This window comes from Vulpes lagopus, chromosome 1 (genome assembly GCF_018345385.1).
Source record: "Vulpes lagopus strain Blue_001 chromosome 1, ASM1834538v1, whole genome shotgun sequence".
NCBI lineage: Eukaryota > Metazoa > Chordata > Mammalia > Carnivora > Canidae > Vulpes > Vulpes lagopus.
In genome coordinates this window covers 14,190,970-14,206,233 of record NC_054824.1, presented here as the reverse complement: position 1 = coordinate 14,206,233, position 15,264 = coordinate 14,190,970, and the positions used below count along the sequence as shown (strand labels likewise).

The following is a 15,264-nucleotide window of genomic DNA, read 5'->3' as shown; positions in this document are numbered from 1 at the left end:
TTAGGCAACTTCAGGTATCAATAAGTGCCATGGGTAAAGCAGAACAGGGTAATGGCATAAACAGTATCATGGGAGGGTCCGTACTTTAGGTGAGATAATGAGGAAAAGCCTAGCTAAAGAAGGGATATTTGAGAGATGATCAGGGAATAAAAACCTTCAAACAGAAGCAAAAATTAAGTATAAAGTAAGTATAAAGGCAGACTGGAACAAGTTGGAGCAGAAAGAAAATGAATGAGAGGAGAGAGCAGACGACTGAGTTTAGAGGTCAACTGAGAATCCTCTAATGTGTGACTGTAGGCCATAATTCACAAGCTTGATTCAACAGATACATACCCACCATTCACACTTTCTACCCAGGATACTGAGAAATACACGTGAGAATTTACATTAAATAGCTACAGGAACTTTGTAACAATTTTTATGGACAAAAAACTCAGCAAGTTCTAAAACCAAAAGAATGTAGGCTACTTTCTATGGATTACAGTGTGATATACCTAGAAAGATAATACCAGGGAATGGCCAAAAACTTCTATTTACTTGTCAATTAAAATATATTGTGATTCTTTGAGTATACTATCAACAACTTCACAGATTTCTGAGGAGGCTGTTGATAAGTTTGCTCAGTCTAAAAGATTCAGTGGATATAAGCAAAGTAGTCCAATGTGAGTAATATAAATACTTCCAGAATTAGCCATCCATCAACACTGCCTTAGGGCCTAAACTTTATGCAATGGGGAGACAATGAATAGAACAGAGATCTACACATACAGACTGTTTGCAGAAACATAGGAAGAGAGGATTTAAAGATGATAGAGGTGGATGAAAATTAAAATATAAATACATATACAACATCTGACAACGAATTTACTTTCACTAAAACAATCAGCAAAATCCCAAACCAAGCCCAACTAAAAACAAAGGAAGCCTCTATAGGGGAAACAATGAACATATCTATTACTTAAGAAACTTCCTTTACATGCTGTGATGAGAATCCTTTACAGTAATTAGAATAGTGATTTTAATTGCATAGTAGTTCTATGTAGTACTGGTGGTACCAAGAACCTAAATTACACTTTTACCTAAAAGTATAATTCTATTATTCTCAATATATATAATCAGCCTGCAAAATACTTTCTTTTAAATGAGAATAACTTGTAATTCTATGTCCTAAACCAAATCTCAAAGTTATATGAGATATATTCTCCTAAAAAGTATTCAGTGTTGAAAGAATTTTAATATATTACAGATTCTTCATCATTAGCTCAAAACTAAGCAGTAAGTTTTCATGATGTTTGCCCTTATATAAAAATCTAAATTCAGACAATTAAGAAGATAACTAATATTAGTCCAATGTTAAATGCAGATTTGGTCTTTCATATACTTTTTCTTTTCCAAACTCCTCTCAATCATGCGAAATGTGTTGTGAGTCTAGTCCCTAATACCACCACACAATTTCAGAAGTTGAACACAATCTATACTGTATTAGAACAGATTCTAATGGTGCTTCTGTTACAAATGTTGACGTGCTACATAAAACACTGCCATCTACTGGGAACATCTGGTAATCAAAAGGAACAAATAAAAACATGAACTTTGCTTTTTAATAAACTTAGTTATGAGCTTTGTCATAGCATATTAAGAATATAGGGAGAATCAGATAGACCCTTCTATCAAGGATATTAAAATTCAGTAAAGGATACAAATGAAGACAGAATTAATTATAGCAAGTTGCAATATTATAAGGATGACAGTGGTGCTAAAAATGTACAAAGTAAAGGAGCAGAGAGGTAATACAGAAAAGGTGTAATTCATTCTGAATGGTGAACCAGGAATTACTTTATAGCAGAAGTGATATTTGGCAGATTCCAAAGAATAGTAGGTTTTCAACTGATGAATTTGTTGAGTGATAAAGACACACAATTTTGCATTTATCACCCTTAATCTCATAACCAATAACACATCCTGGCTCCAGTGAGCTGAAATTTATCTCTGGAAAAGGGTCAATGGTATTGGAAAGGAAATGGGGAAGGAATGCAGTTTTGTGTTGCTGGAACCTATTGCAGCTCAAGAATATGCAGAAGTTAAATTAGACAAACAGATCACAGATCCAATAGTCTTTAATGTGCAGATAAGGAATTTAAACACTTTTCCTCTGATAACAAAGAACAAGCCATCAAAAGTTTATGAGCATAGTAGTGATAAACTATACCACTGGAGTTTCATTATATTATGGAGATATCAATGTGTAGGATGAGTATATTATATATTTAGTTGTTATATATCTATATGATACACAATTTGTACTTCTGTATCATATATTAAGGTGTACATTTTATATATTTAGTTTATATACATTTAATTTTATATAGTTTATATTTATATATTATATATGGGAAATTGTACCTTTATAGATAATTAACAAAATATTTCTAAATTTATAATTGTTTCAAAATATGTTATATATATTATATATATATTATACAAATATATAACGTCATGTGTCTGTGTACATACATGTAGTTAAGTATTAGCAGCAGGCCTGCAATCTATTTGCTCCCTTAACTGGGCATGTTCAGGAAAGATGTCTTAGTCAAATTCCCTTGTAAACTTGCTAATGATAGCCTTCTTGGTAAATATACTAATGATATTTACTTGATCTCTAATGTTTTATAGTTCTAGGAAAGTCCTTATCCTCATAACGCTTTTAGCTGACGGATGTGGCCTTCTAGGTGGCTCAATGTAAATAAACCTGGAGTGTATGGGTTCCTATGGCATAGCTCCCTGAAAAACATTACTAAGTTATGTAAGTATCATGGTATAAAATAAAAACATTTATGATTAAAATAGCTCTCTTTCCTGTAAAGGATGCCCTGCATGCTTCTTTTTGAGAACTCCTATGTAAAATCCGGGCCAGAGCCAAATGGCAAGAAAGGACCTGGAAAGCAGTGATGCCTAGCAGTTGCAGGCTTCTTCATGTTTCTTCATCTTTGTCTCATAACTACCTGTGTGCTCGAAATTATTAAGTTGGATATTAGCTAAAATCTCTGATTTTTGTGTCATTTTGAACATTTCAACCCTTTTATCCTTATATGTTTATCTGTGTTTATCTGTATATGTATGCACATATTTTTAATTTACATGGTAAAATGTGAACATGCCCCAAACAACCCTCGAATTCCATCTCTATTATCAAAACACCTTTACAGTTTGCAGCATATTCTTCTGTGTACAGGCTTCCTAATCTACCCAAACCTAAAATCTCAATGTAAATAAGAACTCTGTCAACTATCCACAGCATCTAGAACTATGTGGTTGGTGCATGTTCACTAAATGAATGAATGAGAATACAAATATATTGCACATTTTTTTTACATAAACAGGACTCTGCTATATATAGAGGACAGCTTCCTTTTCCAATGAGAATATGACATATCTTTTAAGTCTAGTTCATACAGCTCTACCTCATTCTTTTTAAAGGCTGCAATGTAGCATTTTATGGTATGAATATAATTTATTAAACCATTTCATATTTTGTTGGACATTTGGGTTGCTTCTAACATATTTGGCATTAACAAGAAAGCTGCAGTGAATACTGATGTTCATATATCTGTGTGTTTGTGCTATTGTTTCCATACATTAATTAGATCCCTAGAAGTAAAAACACAAGGCTGATTTTCGTGGGTGCTTTCAAATTACACTTTGTTTTTACTTCTGCTAAAACAGATAAAACTCTCATGTCCTTTTAAGCATCTTTTCTATAATGCTAAGTGTGTTTATTTCTACCATGAAAGTGAAATGCTTTCTCTACATTTTAAAAAGTTTGCATTTCTTATTAATTTATAACTATTAAATATAAAAGACATTTATTTTATGTGCTATAAATAATTTGTTATTTTGTCTTATATTTTAACTTTTTGGCGGTGTCTTTACTGGTCAGAAATTTTTAATATTTAAATATCCAAATGTGTCACATGTTCCCTTTATAACATTTGGAGTTTTGCATTTGGCTTAGAGCTTCTCTATTTTGAGGTTATTAAAAAAATGCCCTCTTATATCTTCTTTAATGTATTGAGAGTTCTGCTTGATATAGCTAACATTTTTAATCCATCTAGAATTCTATAGTGGACTTGCCAAATGAAAACACACTATTTTAAAGCATTTTAAAGACCACCTTTCTTTCATTCGTTTGTTCATTTCCTTCCTTCCTTCTTTCCTTCCTCCGTTCCTCCCTTACTCCCTTCCCCCCCTTCCTTCCTCCCCTCCTCCCTTCCTTTCTTGTGTTTTTCTTTTTTTTTCTTTTTTTTTTATTTATTTATGATAGTCACACACACACACACAGAGAGAGAGAGAGAGAGAGAGGGGCAGAGACACAGGCAGAGGGAGAAGCAGGCTCCATGCACCGGGAGCCCCACGTGGGACTCGATTCCGGGTCTCCAGGATCGTGCCCTGGGCCAAAGGCAGGCGCTAAACCACTGCGCCACCCAGGGATCCCTCTTGTGTTTTTCTATAGGAAATAAATAGCTTTCTATTTATGAGTTGCTGAGACCTTTTCACATTCTCTTTTAGAAAACTACAGTGTGCAGGCTCATTGTAGAACTCCTGCACATGGATTCTTGGTACTTAATGTATTTCAGTACAATTTGAAAGGTGGCAGTATGGCATAGATTTGGACTATGAATCAAAAGACCTGAGTTTTTCAGATGCTCTTGCTATTGTCTGGGGGACTCAAAACAAGATAGTTGTCTGTATTTATTGTTTGTCCATTTAGATAACAACATCTGTCTTACCTTCCTCACAGACTTTTTGTATAGACCAAAGCAACAAATATTTATTGCCATGTATAACAGAAAATGAAACATGCAACAAAAGCACTTTAAAAATATATAAGGAATTGCTGAAAAAATTAAATAGCATATTAAAATAATATTAAATATTAAAATATTTTAATTAATAGCATGTTAATTATATTAACGTTAATTTTTATATTATTAATATATTAATTATATTATGCTGATATAATATTGATTATATTATATTTAATTAATGCCTGTGCCTGTGCTCTGCCGAGAAATGGGGAAACTGAGGGCTGCCCAGTATGCCTGAGGGCTGCCCAGTATGCCTGCTCCCTTCTTGGCCATGCACTGCAAAAACATGGGGCCAGTCCTGAGTTACAGAAACAAATTCGACAATTGGAGGGTCATCTGAGCCAAGGAAGAAAGCTTCTACACCTGAGTAACTCAGCAGATGCCCTTGAGTCAGCCAAACGAGCTGTGCACTTATCAGATGTTGTCCTGAGATTCTGCATCACTGTTAGTCACCTCAATCGAACCTTGTACTTCGCCTGTGACAATGTCCTGTGGGCTGGAAAATCTGGACTAGCCCTTCGCGTGGATCAGGAGAAGTGAGCCCAGCGTTCATTCAGGTACTATCTGTTTTCCCTCATCATGAATTTGAGCCGTGATGCTTATGAAATTCGCCTAGTGATGGAACAAGAGTCTTCAGCTTATAGCCAGCGGCTGAAGGGCTCTGGAGGAAGAGCCACAGGAGGAACTGAAACTGCAGGACCTGGGTGTCCAGGGACTCCAGGAGGAGGTTTGCCTCAACTAGCTCTTAAGCTACAGCTCCGAGTCCTGCTCTTGGCTCGGGTTCTTCGAGGTCATCCCCCACTTCTGCTGGATGCGGTCAGAAATGCCTGTGATATTAAAATATCCTAATATAGGATATATTTAATTAATTAAATATCCTAATATAGCAATATTAAAATAATGCTATTTTAAAGCATTTTAAAATACAATATAACTTCCTAAAATTTTGCACTCTGTGTTTTATACTACATTCCCAGACCTGGATCAGAGCTGTTTATTAGCAAATGAAATATAAAAGAACTGATATCTAACTAATGATTCAGGTGAGAGGTGTTAAGGAGAAAGACAACTTGAGGGTGACTCCCAGGATTTGGGCTTGAGAACCAAGTGAACTACTATGCCATACACAAGTATACAGGGAAGATGGCAGAGTTTCTTTCTTCCCTTTTTTTTTTTTTTTTAAGATTTTTATTTATTTATCCATGAAAGACACAGAGAGAAAGAGAGAGGCAGACACACAGGCAGAGAGAGAAGCAGGCTCTATGAAGGGAGCACGACCTAGGCTGCCCGATGGCAGAGTTTCTGACATGTTTAGCAAGAGATGTCAATGGAGGGCAGCTTGGGTGGCTCAGCGGCTTAGCGCTGCCTTCAGCCCAGGGCGTGATCCTGGAGACCCGGGATTGAGTCCCATGTTGGGCTCCCTGCATGGAGCCTGCTTCTCCCTCTGCCAGTGTCTCTCTCTCTCTCTCTCTGTGTTCTTTCATGACTAAATAAATCTTAAAAAAACAAACAAACAAACAAAAACAAAAACAAAAAACAAGAGATGTCTATGGAATGTCAAAATAGAAATGTACAACTGCATTTGGATATGGCTAGAAGTCAGGGGTAAGACTTGGACTATATAGATTTAGGTGACACAGGAAAAAAATTGTTGTATATTCAGAATAAATAAAGACAACAGAAAAAAAAAAGGCAACAGCAAGTGACAGAGACCTGGAAAAGGTAAACTTTTCAAGGATGAGAAAAGGAGATAGCAAGGGAACCCCATAAGAGCAGCTAAGTAAAAAAAAAAAAAAGAGCAGCTAAGTAGGTGGAAAAAAAATATGTGAAGAAAATAGAGCAGGGTGACATCATGGAGCCCAACAGAGTATAAGTTCCAAGACTGAGAAAATAATAAATTATATCAAATATCAAAAATGAGTAAAATTAAGAAGTAAAAAAAAATGATTTGGTTTAAGGGCTCTCTTTTTGATTTGATAAATGGCAATTGTGGTAAAAACATTTTATTACCTATTTGGAACAATAACCTGTTTGCAATGGTTTCAAAGTCAAAAAAGAAATAGTGAATATAGATTAGTATTTTCAGAAGACCAGTGGTAAAAAGAGCTTTATTAATCACAAGTTATTGGAGAGGGATAGGTTTGAAGGAAGGTTTTTGGTAAAACAGAAGGCAGTTCTTTTAAGCTGAAGAGACAATACTCACTGAGATGGAGAAATTAAAGACACACAGGAAAAGAAAAGGGGTAATGTAGAAATGAAAGGAATGGGGTCCAAGGCAGATGGAGTCAGGACCTCTAATCAAAGAACAAGGGATGGAATCATGAATATGGATATGGGGAGGGGTTTGAGGTTTTTTCTGGGTGGGGAGAAGGGCCAGGGATGGGAATTGAGGGAATTCAAACATGAAGGACTTATTTGCATTCAGTAAAAATATTGTCCTATAAGAATGAGGCATGACAGGGTAGGGAAGCATGTGGGAGGAGTCTGGTGAAGCTTGGAAATGGCTCACTTTAGGGAAACAGAAGAAAAGCAGTTTAGAAGTTCCCAGGTGATCTGAATGATGCAAGTAAAATTTGGAACCTATGAATGTAAAGCAACTCTACTATATCAATGTGTGATCTTTCCTGCTAGTGCTTAGTGCGTGGCCAGAGGCAGGGACATGGTTCAATTGATTGATGGTTGGAATTTTGCCAGGTAGTCAGGGGTAAGTTAAGGTTATCAACAAAAGAAAAACTGATCATGAAGTCTTGGCTATTTCAGGAAGAAAACAAAACCAGTAGAATATGGATCAAAGACAGTAACAGATGGGAAATCAAGGAATTAGAGTTCTTGATTAGGTTGAAAAATCAGTTTTCATCTATTTTCTCTACATGTATGATCCGCTAACATTATTTTAGTATTCATGGGTATTCTATGATATGTTATTTTTTGACTTAATGAGAAGAGGGGTTGAAAGAAAAAAAAATCACTAAACATTGGTAAATTTATCAATTTTTGCTTGGACTATTTATGAATAGCCACAAAGCTCCCAAACTAGAGAGAGCATACACTTATCTTTTTCGTTTCCAATAATGATTGAGGTGATTATATTTTATTTTATCTAGTATATCAGAAAAATTATAAATCATGTTCAGATTTTCTCAGGGGGTAGAAGTTAAGTGCACATAGGAGAAAAGTAGAGAAAAATCACTAATATTCACCTCTATGCTGTTATATCTTAATGCTGCTTAGTCAAATATTAGACTTGGCTTTACAACAATGGTTTAGAACTTTTCCTGTATTTACTTCAGCTAATTTAAAGAGACTTCAATAAAATAAGACTTGGAAGGAAAAAAGAGTACTTTCAATATGAAAACAAAATACCTAAAGGTTTCTTCATACTAAAATTATCTTTATCCCCATGAATAATACATATTAATACTTTTTGAATGCTATATTTAAGCTTAAAAACTTACTCTTCCCTCCGAAATAAGTTTAAAAATAGCTTCCTCTTACCTGCCGTAAAGTGCGTGCCACTATGCTTTCTAAAACTGGTCCTCTATCTTCATGCAGCAAATGAACTTCATCAAGAATAAGGAGCTTTACAATTTGAGAAAGAGCTACATCTCCGACACTTTTTCTTGTTACTACGTCCCATTTTTCTGGGGTGGTCACAAGCATCTGTAAGATAAGATTAAAAAAGGGAAAATGTCACATAGAATATATAAATTTCAAATATGTCATTCAAGAAGAAATATGATTGACAACCTTTATACAGATCAAATAAAAAGTGTTCAAAATACCCTGGAATGATAGGTAATTCACTATAGACACTGTCATTCCAAGAGTGATATTTCATTTCACTTAAGTTGTGATATTAAGCAGTTATTTAAAACTCAATGAAGACGGTCTGTCAAAAAATTGTAGTGAAGTGTATAAAATACCTAGCTTTTTAAAAAAGTGTCTTATGATGTAAAAAAACAATAGATTCTGGGGCGCCTGGGTGACTCTGGTAGTAATCCCAGGCTCCCTGCTCAGTGGGGAATCTCTGCTTCTCTCTCTCCCTCCGCTCCTCCCCCAGCTTGTGCCCCCACACACAGTCTCAAATAAATAAAATCTTAAAACAAAAGAAAAAAAAATGATTCTATCTTTTAAACTCCATACATTAATAATGGCCTTTATTTGAAAAGGGACAAAGAAGTGAACCAAGTGTTATAAGGCAACAAAAAGGAAACCAAGAATACACTCTAGGAATGGTCACCTATTTATACTTGTTCAAATCTGAACTTTACTACTGATACATGGTTTTCAAGATATTATTCTTTAATATTAACTAGTATAAACAGCATTTTATACCAGAAGCTAATACATATAATATAGCCTAAATGGCACATAATAGCAACCCAAAGACCGAGTCACTGGAGAGTCTAGGGCATGTAGAGCAGGACATAAGCCTGAGATATTAATGTGAACTTTACAGTAGCACACCATTTAATGTGAAACTGTAATTATAATTCTCTTTGCTTTTCACATATTAAATTGCTTGCATCCTCTAAAATCATCCTGTTACAGAGAAAAAGATACTTTGACTATAGTAATACTATAATAGTATTCTACTTAGTAATACTTCTATTTCTATTTTAGTAATACTACATTAGGAAATAAGCCAATATGTAGAAAATTCAAAGACTACTATATAGGAAATCAAAAGCAAAGCTTCTCATGGCCAGTATATAAATCATGAGATTTATATGAGAGAGATCAATGATAATCACAATTCAACTGTGCTTTGAAGGGGTTAACTGAGGTAAGGGTCAGACTGTTCTCTCAAAATTTTTGTTACTTCTCATCTGATTAAATTACCTATGGGGATGATAAGAACCTTATTTTTTTTAGATTAGTGAAAATAAACTCTTAACAAATACATAATCTAACTTTGTCAATATGACCCATTGCATTATTAGAGATACCACTGCTATCATTATGAAATAAACTCTATCAACCGCAAAATTTAGCAGCTGTACTTAAACAGACATTAGTTAATAAACTATAATGAAACAGATTAAGGAACTCATAGCTAACATATAAAATAATACAAATCCAAATTTACCTCGTTCTAAGTTACTAAAGCTAAATGGCAATGTTGAGATCACACAAAATTTACAGAAAAGACATGCTGCTGGAATTAACTAAATACATATGCATAATACATTTTGAGGTCTAAAATGGGTAAAAACATTCACTGTGCATTAAAATCTCTTTTAACAAATTTTAACTGAACTTCCACTTTGAATAACGTCAAATTTAAAATAATCCAAGATATGTAACATAAATACAACCAGGGATTACTTACAACCCTTTTCATTAAAAGTCCTGGAAGCATGCCTGTTTTCAAAACAATTCTCCTACACTGTACATTTAATATCAAAGTATAAAATAAGTCAGCTTATTAGTGACAAATGTTAGGAAGGATACAGGGTATACTTTTATATAATAAATACAAAGCTTGGCTACGAACCTCACCATGAACTTAGAATATTATGCTAATACTGTCTTATAATTAACTTTTAGAGATGATGATGTGGCAACAAATTGTAAAATCAAATTTTTCAGATATCAGCTATACCAAGGAAACCTTAAAAATCCATTTTAGAATTTTATTATACTTTTACTTCCAGCATAGCAAGAAGTGGTTTCATTTATATTACTATTTCATCACTTCAGTTCCCTGATCTTGAAATGGCTAGAACATAAAGTGTCACATTTGCTTAATGAATTGGAACTCATGCAAGACATTTCCATCTGCTCTTGTATTGGGGCATGGGTTAACTGTCAACATTTTTACTGTCAACTTAAATTTCTCTCAATACATGTACTTATTCCCTCAGAAATACAAAAATCACTACTTGAAACTGTTTCAATTTTATCCTGTCTACTGGGAAAATGGTATAGTTGTGATGCTATATATTACCATTGTGTCAAAAATTTGGTGTATTTAGTTTTAAAATGCTCATCTATTTGACAGAAATACCAAAGGACCTAAGACTTGCCAGAACCAATTCATCTGGTAATTCACTTAAACATTAATATTTTTATTATGATTATTTCACCCTTAAAACACTGTGACCTAAGGGAAGTCACTTTATCTCTTCTTCCTTTTATTTTTCCAACGTTTTTTGAGATACTGAGATGTAACAATGTAACATATGTAAACTTAAGGTGCTATGTGATGATTTGATACAGGTACATATTGCAAAATGATTACCACAAAAAGGTTAAATAACCCTTCTATCCCCTCACACAATTGTGTGTGTGTGTGTGTGTGTGTGTGTGTGTGTTGATAACATTCAAGGTCCACTGTATTAATAACCCTCAAGTATATAATACAGTACTGCAAATTACAGTTAGCATGCTGTACATTTGTACATCAGATCCTAAGAACATATTCATCTTATAGCTCTAAGTTTATATCCCTTGACCAATATCTCCCTATTTCCCCAACCTCCAGCGCTTGGCACCCACCATTCCACTATTTAAGTTCAGCTTTTTTATATTCTACACGTAAGTTAGAACATGCAGTATTGGTCATTCTCTGTCTTATTTCACGCAGCATAATGTTCTCAAAGTCCATACATGTTGTCAAAAATAAAGTTTGAATTTCCTTCCTTTTTATGGCTGAGCAATATTTCATTGTACATATATACCACACTTTCTTTATCCATTCATCCACTGGTGGACACTTGGGTTGTTCCCAAGACTTGGGTACTATTGATAATGCTGCAAAGAACATGGAGGAATGTGAAGATGTTGAATTTTGTCAAATGATTTTTTTTCTGTATCTATTAAGATGATCGTATGATTTTTTCCTTTCATAATATTAACATGATGTCTATTTAAATTTTCTATTTCTTCATGAGTCAGTAGGTTGTATGTTTCTAGGAATTCATCCATTTCTTCTAGGTTGTTCACTTTGCTGATGTATAATTGCTCAAGGTAGTCTCATGATCCTCTGCATTTCTACACTATTCAAACTGGAAAGGAAGTAGTGAAGCTGTCACTATTTGCATATGACATGATATTATATATAGAAAACCCTAGAGTCCACAAAAAAATCTGTTAAAACTAAAAAAATAATTCAGTAAAGTTGCAGTATACAAAATAAATAGTAATCTATTGCATTTCTATAAATTAATAATAAACTATAATAGAAATGAAGAAAATAGTCCCATTTACAATAAAAAAGAATAAGATATCTGGGAATAAATTTAATGAAGGAGATGAAAGATCTATACACTGAAAATTATAAGACATTAATGAAAGAAAGTAATGAAAACACCAATAATTAGCAAGATATTCTGTATTCATGGACTGGAGGAATTAGTATTGTTAAAAATGTCCATACTACTCAAAACAATCTACAGTTTCAATGTAATCCCTTAACAAAATCTTAATGGCATTTTTCACAGAACTAGAACAAAAAATTCTAAAATATGTATGAAACCAAAGAAAACCCAGAATGGACAAAACAATCTTGAGAAAGAACACAGTTGGAGGTATCACAGTTCCTGATTTCAAATTATATTACAAAGCTATAGTAATCAAAGAGTATGGTATGGGCCAAAAAAGAGCCACATATAGAAATGGAACAGAACAGAGAGCCCAGAAATAAACCCACACATATATGGTCAATAAATTTACAACAAAGGAGCCAAGAATATGCAACAGGGAAAAGGCAGTCTTCAAAAAATGGTGTTAAAAAACTGGACAGCCACATGCAAAAGAATGAAATTAGACCACTGTCTTACACCATGCACAAAAAGTGACTGATAATGGTTTAAAGACATGAATTTAAGACCTGATAACATAAAACTCCTAGAAGAAAACAAGGGCAGTGGGCTCTTTGACATTGGATTTTTGGGTCTGACTCCAAAAGCAATGGCAACAAAAGCAAAAATAAACAAGTGGGACTACATCAAACTAAAAAAAGCTTCGGCACAGCAACGGAAACTAACAATAAAATAAAAAGGCAGTCTATCAACTGGGAGAAAATTTTGGAAATCACGTATCGATAAGGGGTTAATACTCAAAATAAATACTGAGACAACTCAATAGCAAAAAAACCTGATTATTTAAAAAAAAAAAAAAAGGGCAGAGGTCCTGAACATTTTTCTAATCAGGATATACAAATAGCAGGACACCTGGTGGCTCAGTGGTTGAGTGTCTGTCTGCCTTTGGCTCAGGGTGTGATCCTGGGCCCAGGATCAAGTCCCACATCGGGCTCCCTGTGAGGAGCCTGCTCCTGCCTCTGCCTATGTCCCTGCCTCTTTCTTTCTATGTCTCTCGTGAATAAATAAAATCTTAAAAAATAAAAAAAACCAAGATATACAGATGGACAATAGGCACATGAAAAGATGTTCAATATCATCAGGGAAATGTATATTGAAACCACAATGACAGATGACCTGACACATGTTAGAAGGCTGTTATCAAAAAGACCTGAAATGATAAGCATTGGAGAGGATTTGGAAAAAAGAAAACTCCATACATTGTTGGTGGGCATGTAAATTCGTGACCTACTATGGAAAACAGTATGAAGGTTCCTCAAAAATTAAAAAATTACTACCATAGGATCCAGATATTCCAGATATTCTTTTTTTAAAGACTGTATTTATTTTCATGAGAGACACAGAAAGAGAGGCAGAGACATAGGCAGAGGGAGAGGCAGGCTCCATGCAAGCAGCCCCATGTGGGCATTCAATCCCGGGACTCTGGGATCATGCCCTGAGCCAAAGGCAGACGACCAACCGCTGAGCCACCCAGGCATCCCAAATATTGTCTTTATCAGAAAATAAAATCACTAATTTAAAAAGATATATGTACCCCTATGTTCACTACAGCTTTATTTATAATAGCTGAGATATGGAAACAACCTAAGCGTTCATCAATAGATGAATGGATACAGAAGATATACACACATAATGGAATAACAGTCATAAAATAAAGAAGGAAATCTTATTATTTGCAACAAGATGTATAGACCTTGAGGTTATTTTGCTAAATGAAATAAATTAGAGAAAGACAAGTACCATATGATTTCACTTATATGTAGTATCTAAAAAAACAAATGAACAAACAATACCAAACACAACTCTCAGATACAGAGAACAGATAGTGGATATCAGAAGAGAAGAGTTTGGGGGTGGGTCAAAGGGGTGAAGGTGTAGTAAAGTGTATGGTGATAAAAGGTAACTAGATTTATTGTGGTGATCACTTTGTGGTGTATACAAAGACTAAATTATTATGTTGTACACCTGAAAGTAATATAATGTTATACACCAATTCTACTGCAACAAAAAATAAAATATTAAAGAAATACAAAAAATATTAAAAACAAATGTATACTTTCTTGGCTTTATAATATTTATAACAGATTTTGAATTTTTTGGTACTTACACTATAGAAAAATGAGGGAAAAGTTTAATAACATAAATGACTTTTTAAAAAAACAGGATGGTTAAATATCAAAATGTAGTCATTAAAATCCCATAGATTAATAATAGTATTACTAATAATAATGGTATTAATAATAATATTATTATTTTACCAAATCTCAGGAGCCATTGATTATAAAGCTACACTATCATTGTGTCATTAAGAAGTTATAAAAACAACTATCAAGAAAATTTTTCTTTCATCACGATAAGTGTAGTCTTTAATTCCCATCACCTATTCCACTCATTTTTTCAACCATTTTTTCTCCCCTCTAGTAACCATTAGTTTGTTCTCTGTATTTAGCAGTCTGTTTCTTGGTTTCTCTCTTCTTTTTTTTTCCCTTGCTCCTTTCTTTTGTTTCTTAAATTCCACAGATGAATGAGATCATATGGTATTTGTCTTTGTCTTACTTCACTTAACATTATACTCTCTAGCTCTATCCATGTTGCTGCAAATGGCAAGATTTCATTTTTTTAAATGACTGAATATATTGCACTATACATTGCCCCATCCTCTTTAACCATTAATCTATTGATGGACACTAGGGCTGCTTCCACAGTTTGGCTTTGTAAAATGATGCTACAATAAACAAAGAGGTGCATGTATTGCTTTGAATTAGAGTTTTTGTATTTTGGGGATAAATACCCAATAGTCTGATGACTGGATTCTAGGTTAGTTCTTTTTTTCAATTTTTTGAGGAACCTCCATACTATTTCCCACAGTGGCTGTACCAATTTTCAGTTCCACCAACAGTGCACAAGGGTTACTTTTTGTCCACATACTCTCCAACACTTGCCATTCTGACAATGTGAAGGGATAATTCATTGTGGCTTTGATTTGCATTTCCCTGATGATGTGATGTTGAGCATCTTTTTGTGTGTCGGCCATCTATATGTCTTCTTTGGAGAAATGTCTGTTCATGTCTTCT

General features: G+C 34.1%; 1 protein-coding gene and 1 pseudogene across 3 annotated transcripts in view; one reads left to right on the top strand and one right to left on the bottom strand.

Annotated features, from left to right (window-relative positions):
- The window catches only part of ASCC3 (activating signal cointegrator 1 complex subunit 3), a 347,397-nt gene that overhangs the window by 201,785 nt on the left and 130,348 nt on the right, over positions 1–15,264 (bottom strand). For all 3 annotated transcript variants that reach the window (XM_041745387.1, XM_041745404.1, XM_041745396.1), the window contains exon 11: positions 8,361–8,525. In XM_041745387.1, the coding sequence (XP_041601321.1) occupies positions 8,361–8,525 (165 nt within the window). The remainder of the gene's footprint in view (positions 1–8,360; positions 8,526–15,264) is intronic.
- LOC121471617 lies at positions 5,043–5,714 on the top strand (annotated as a pseudogene).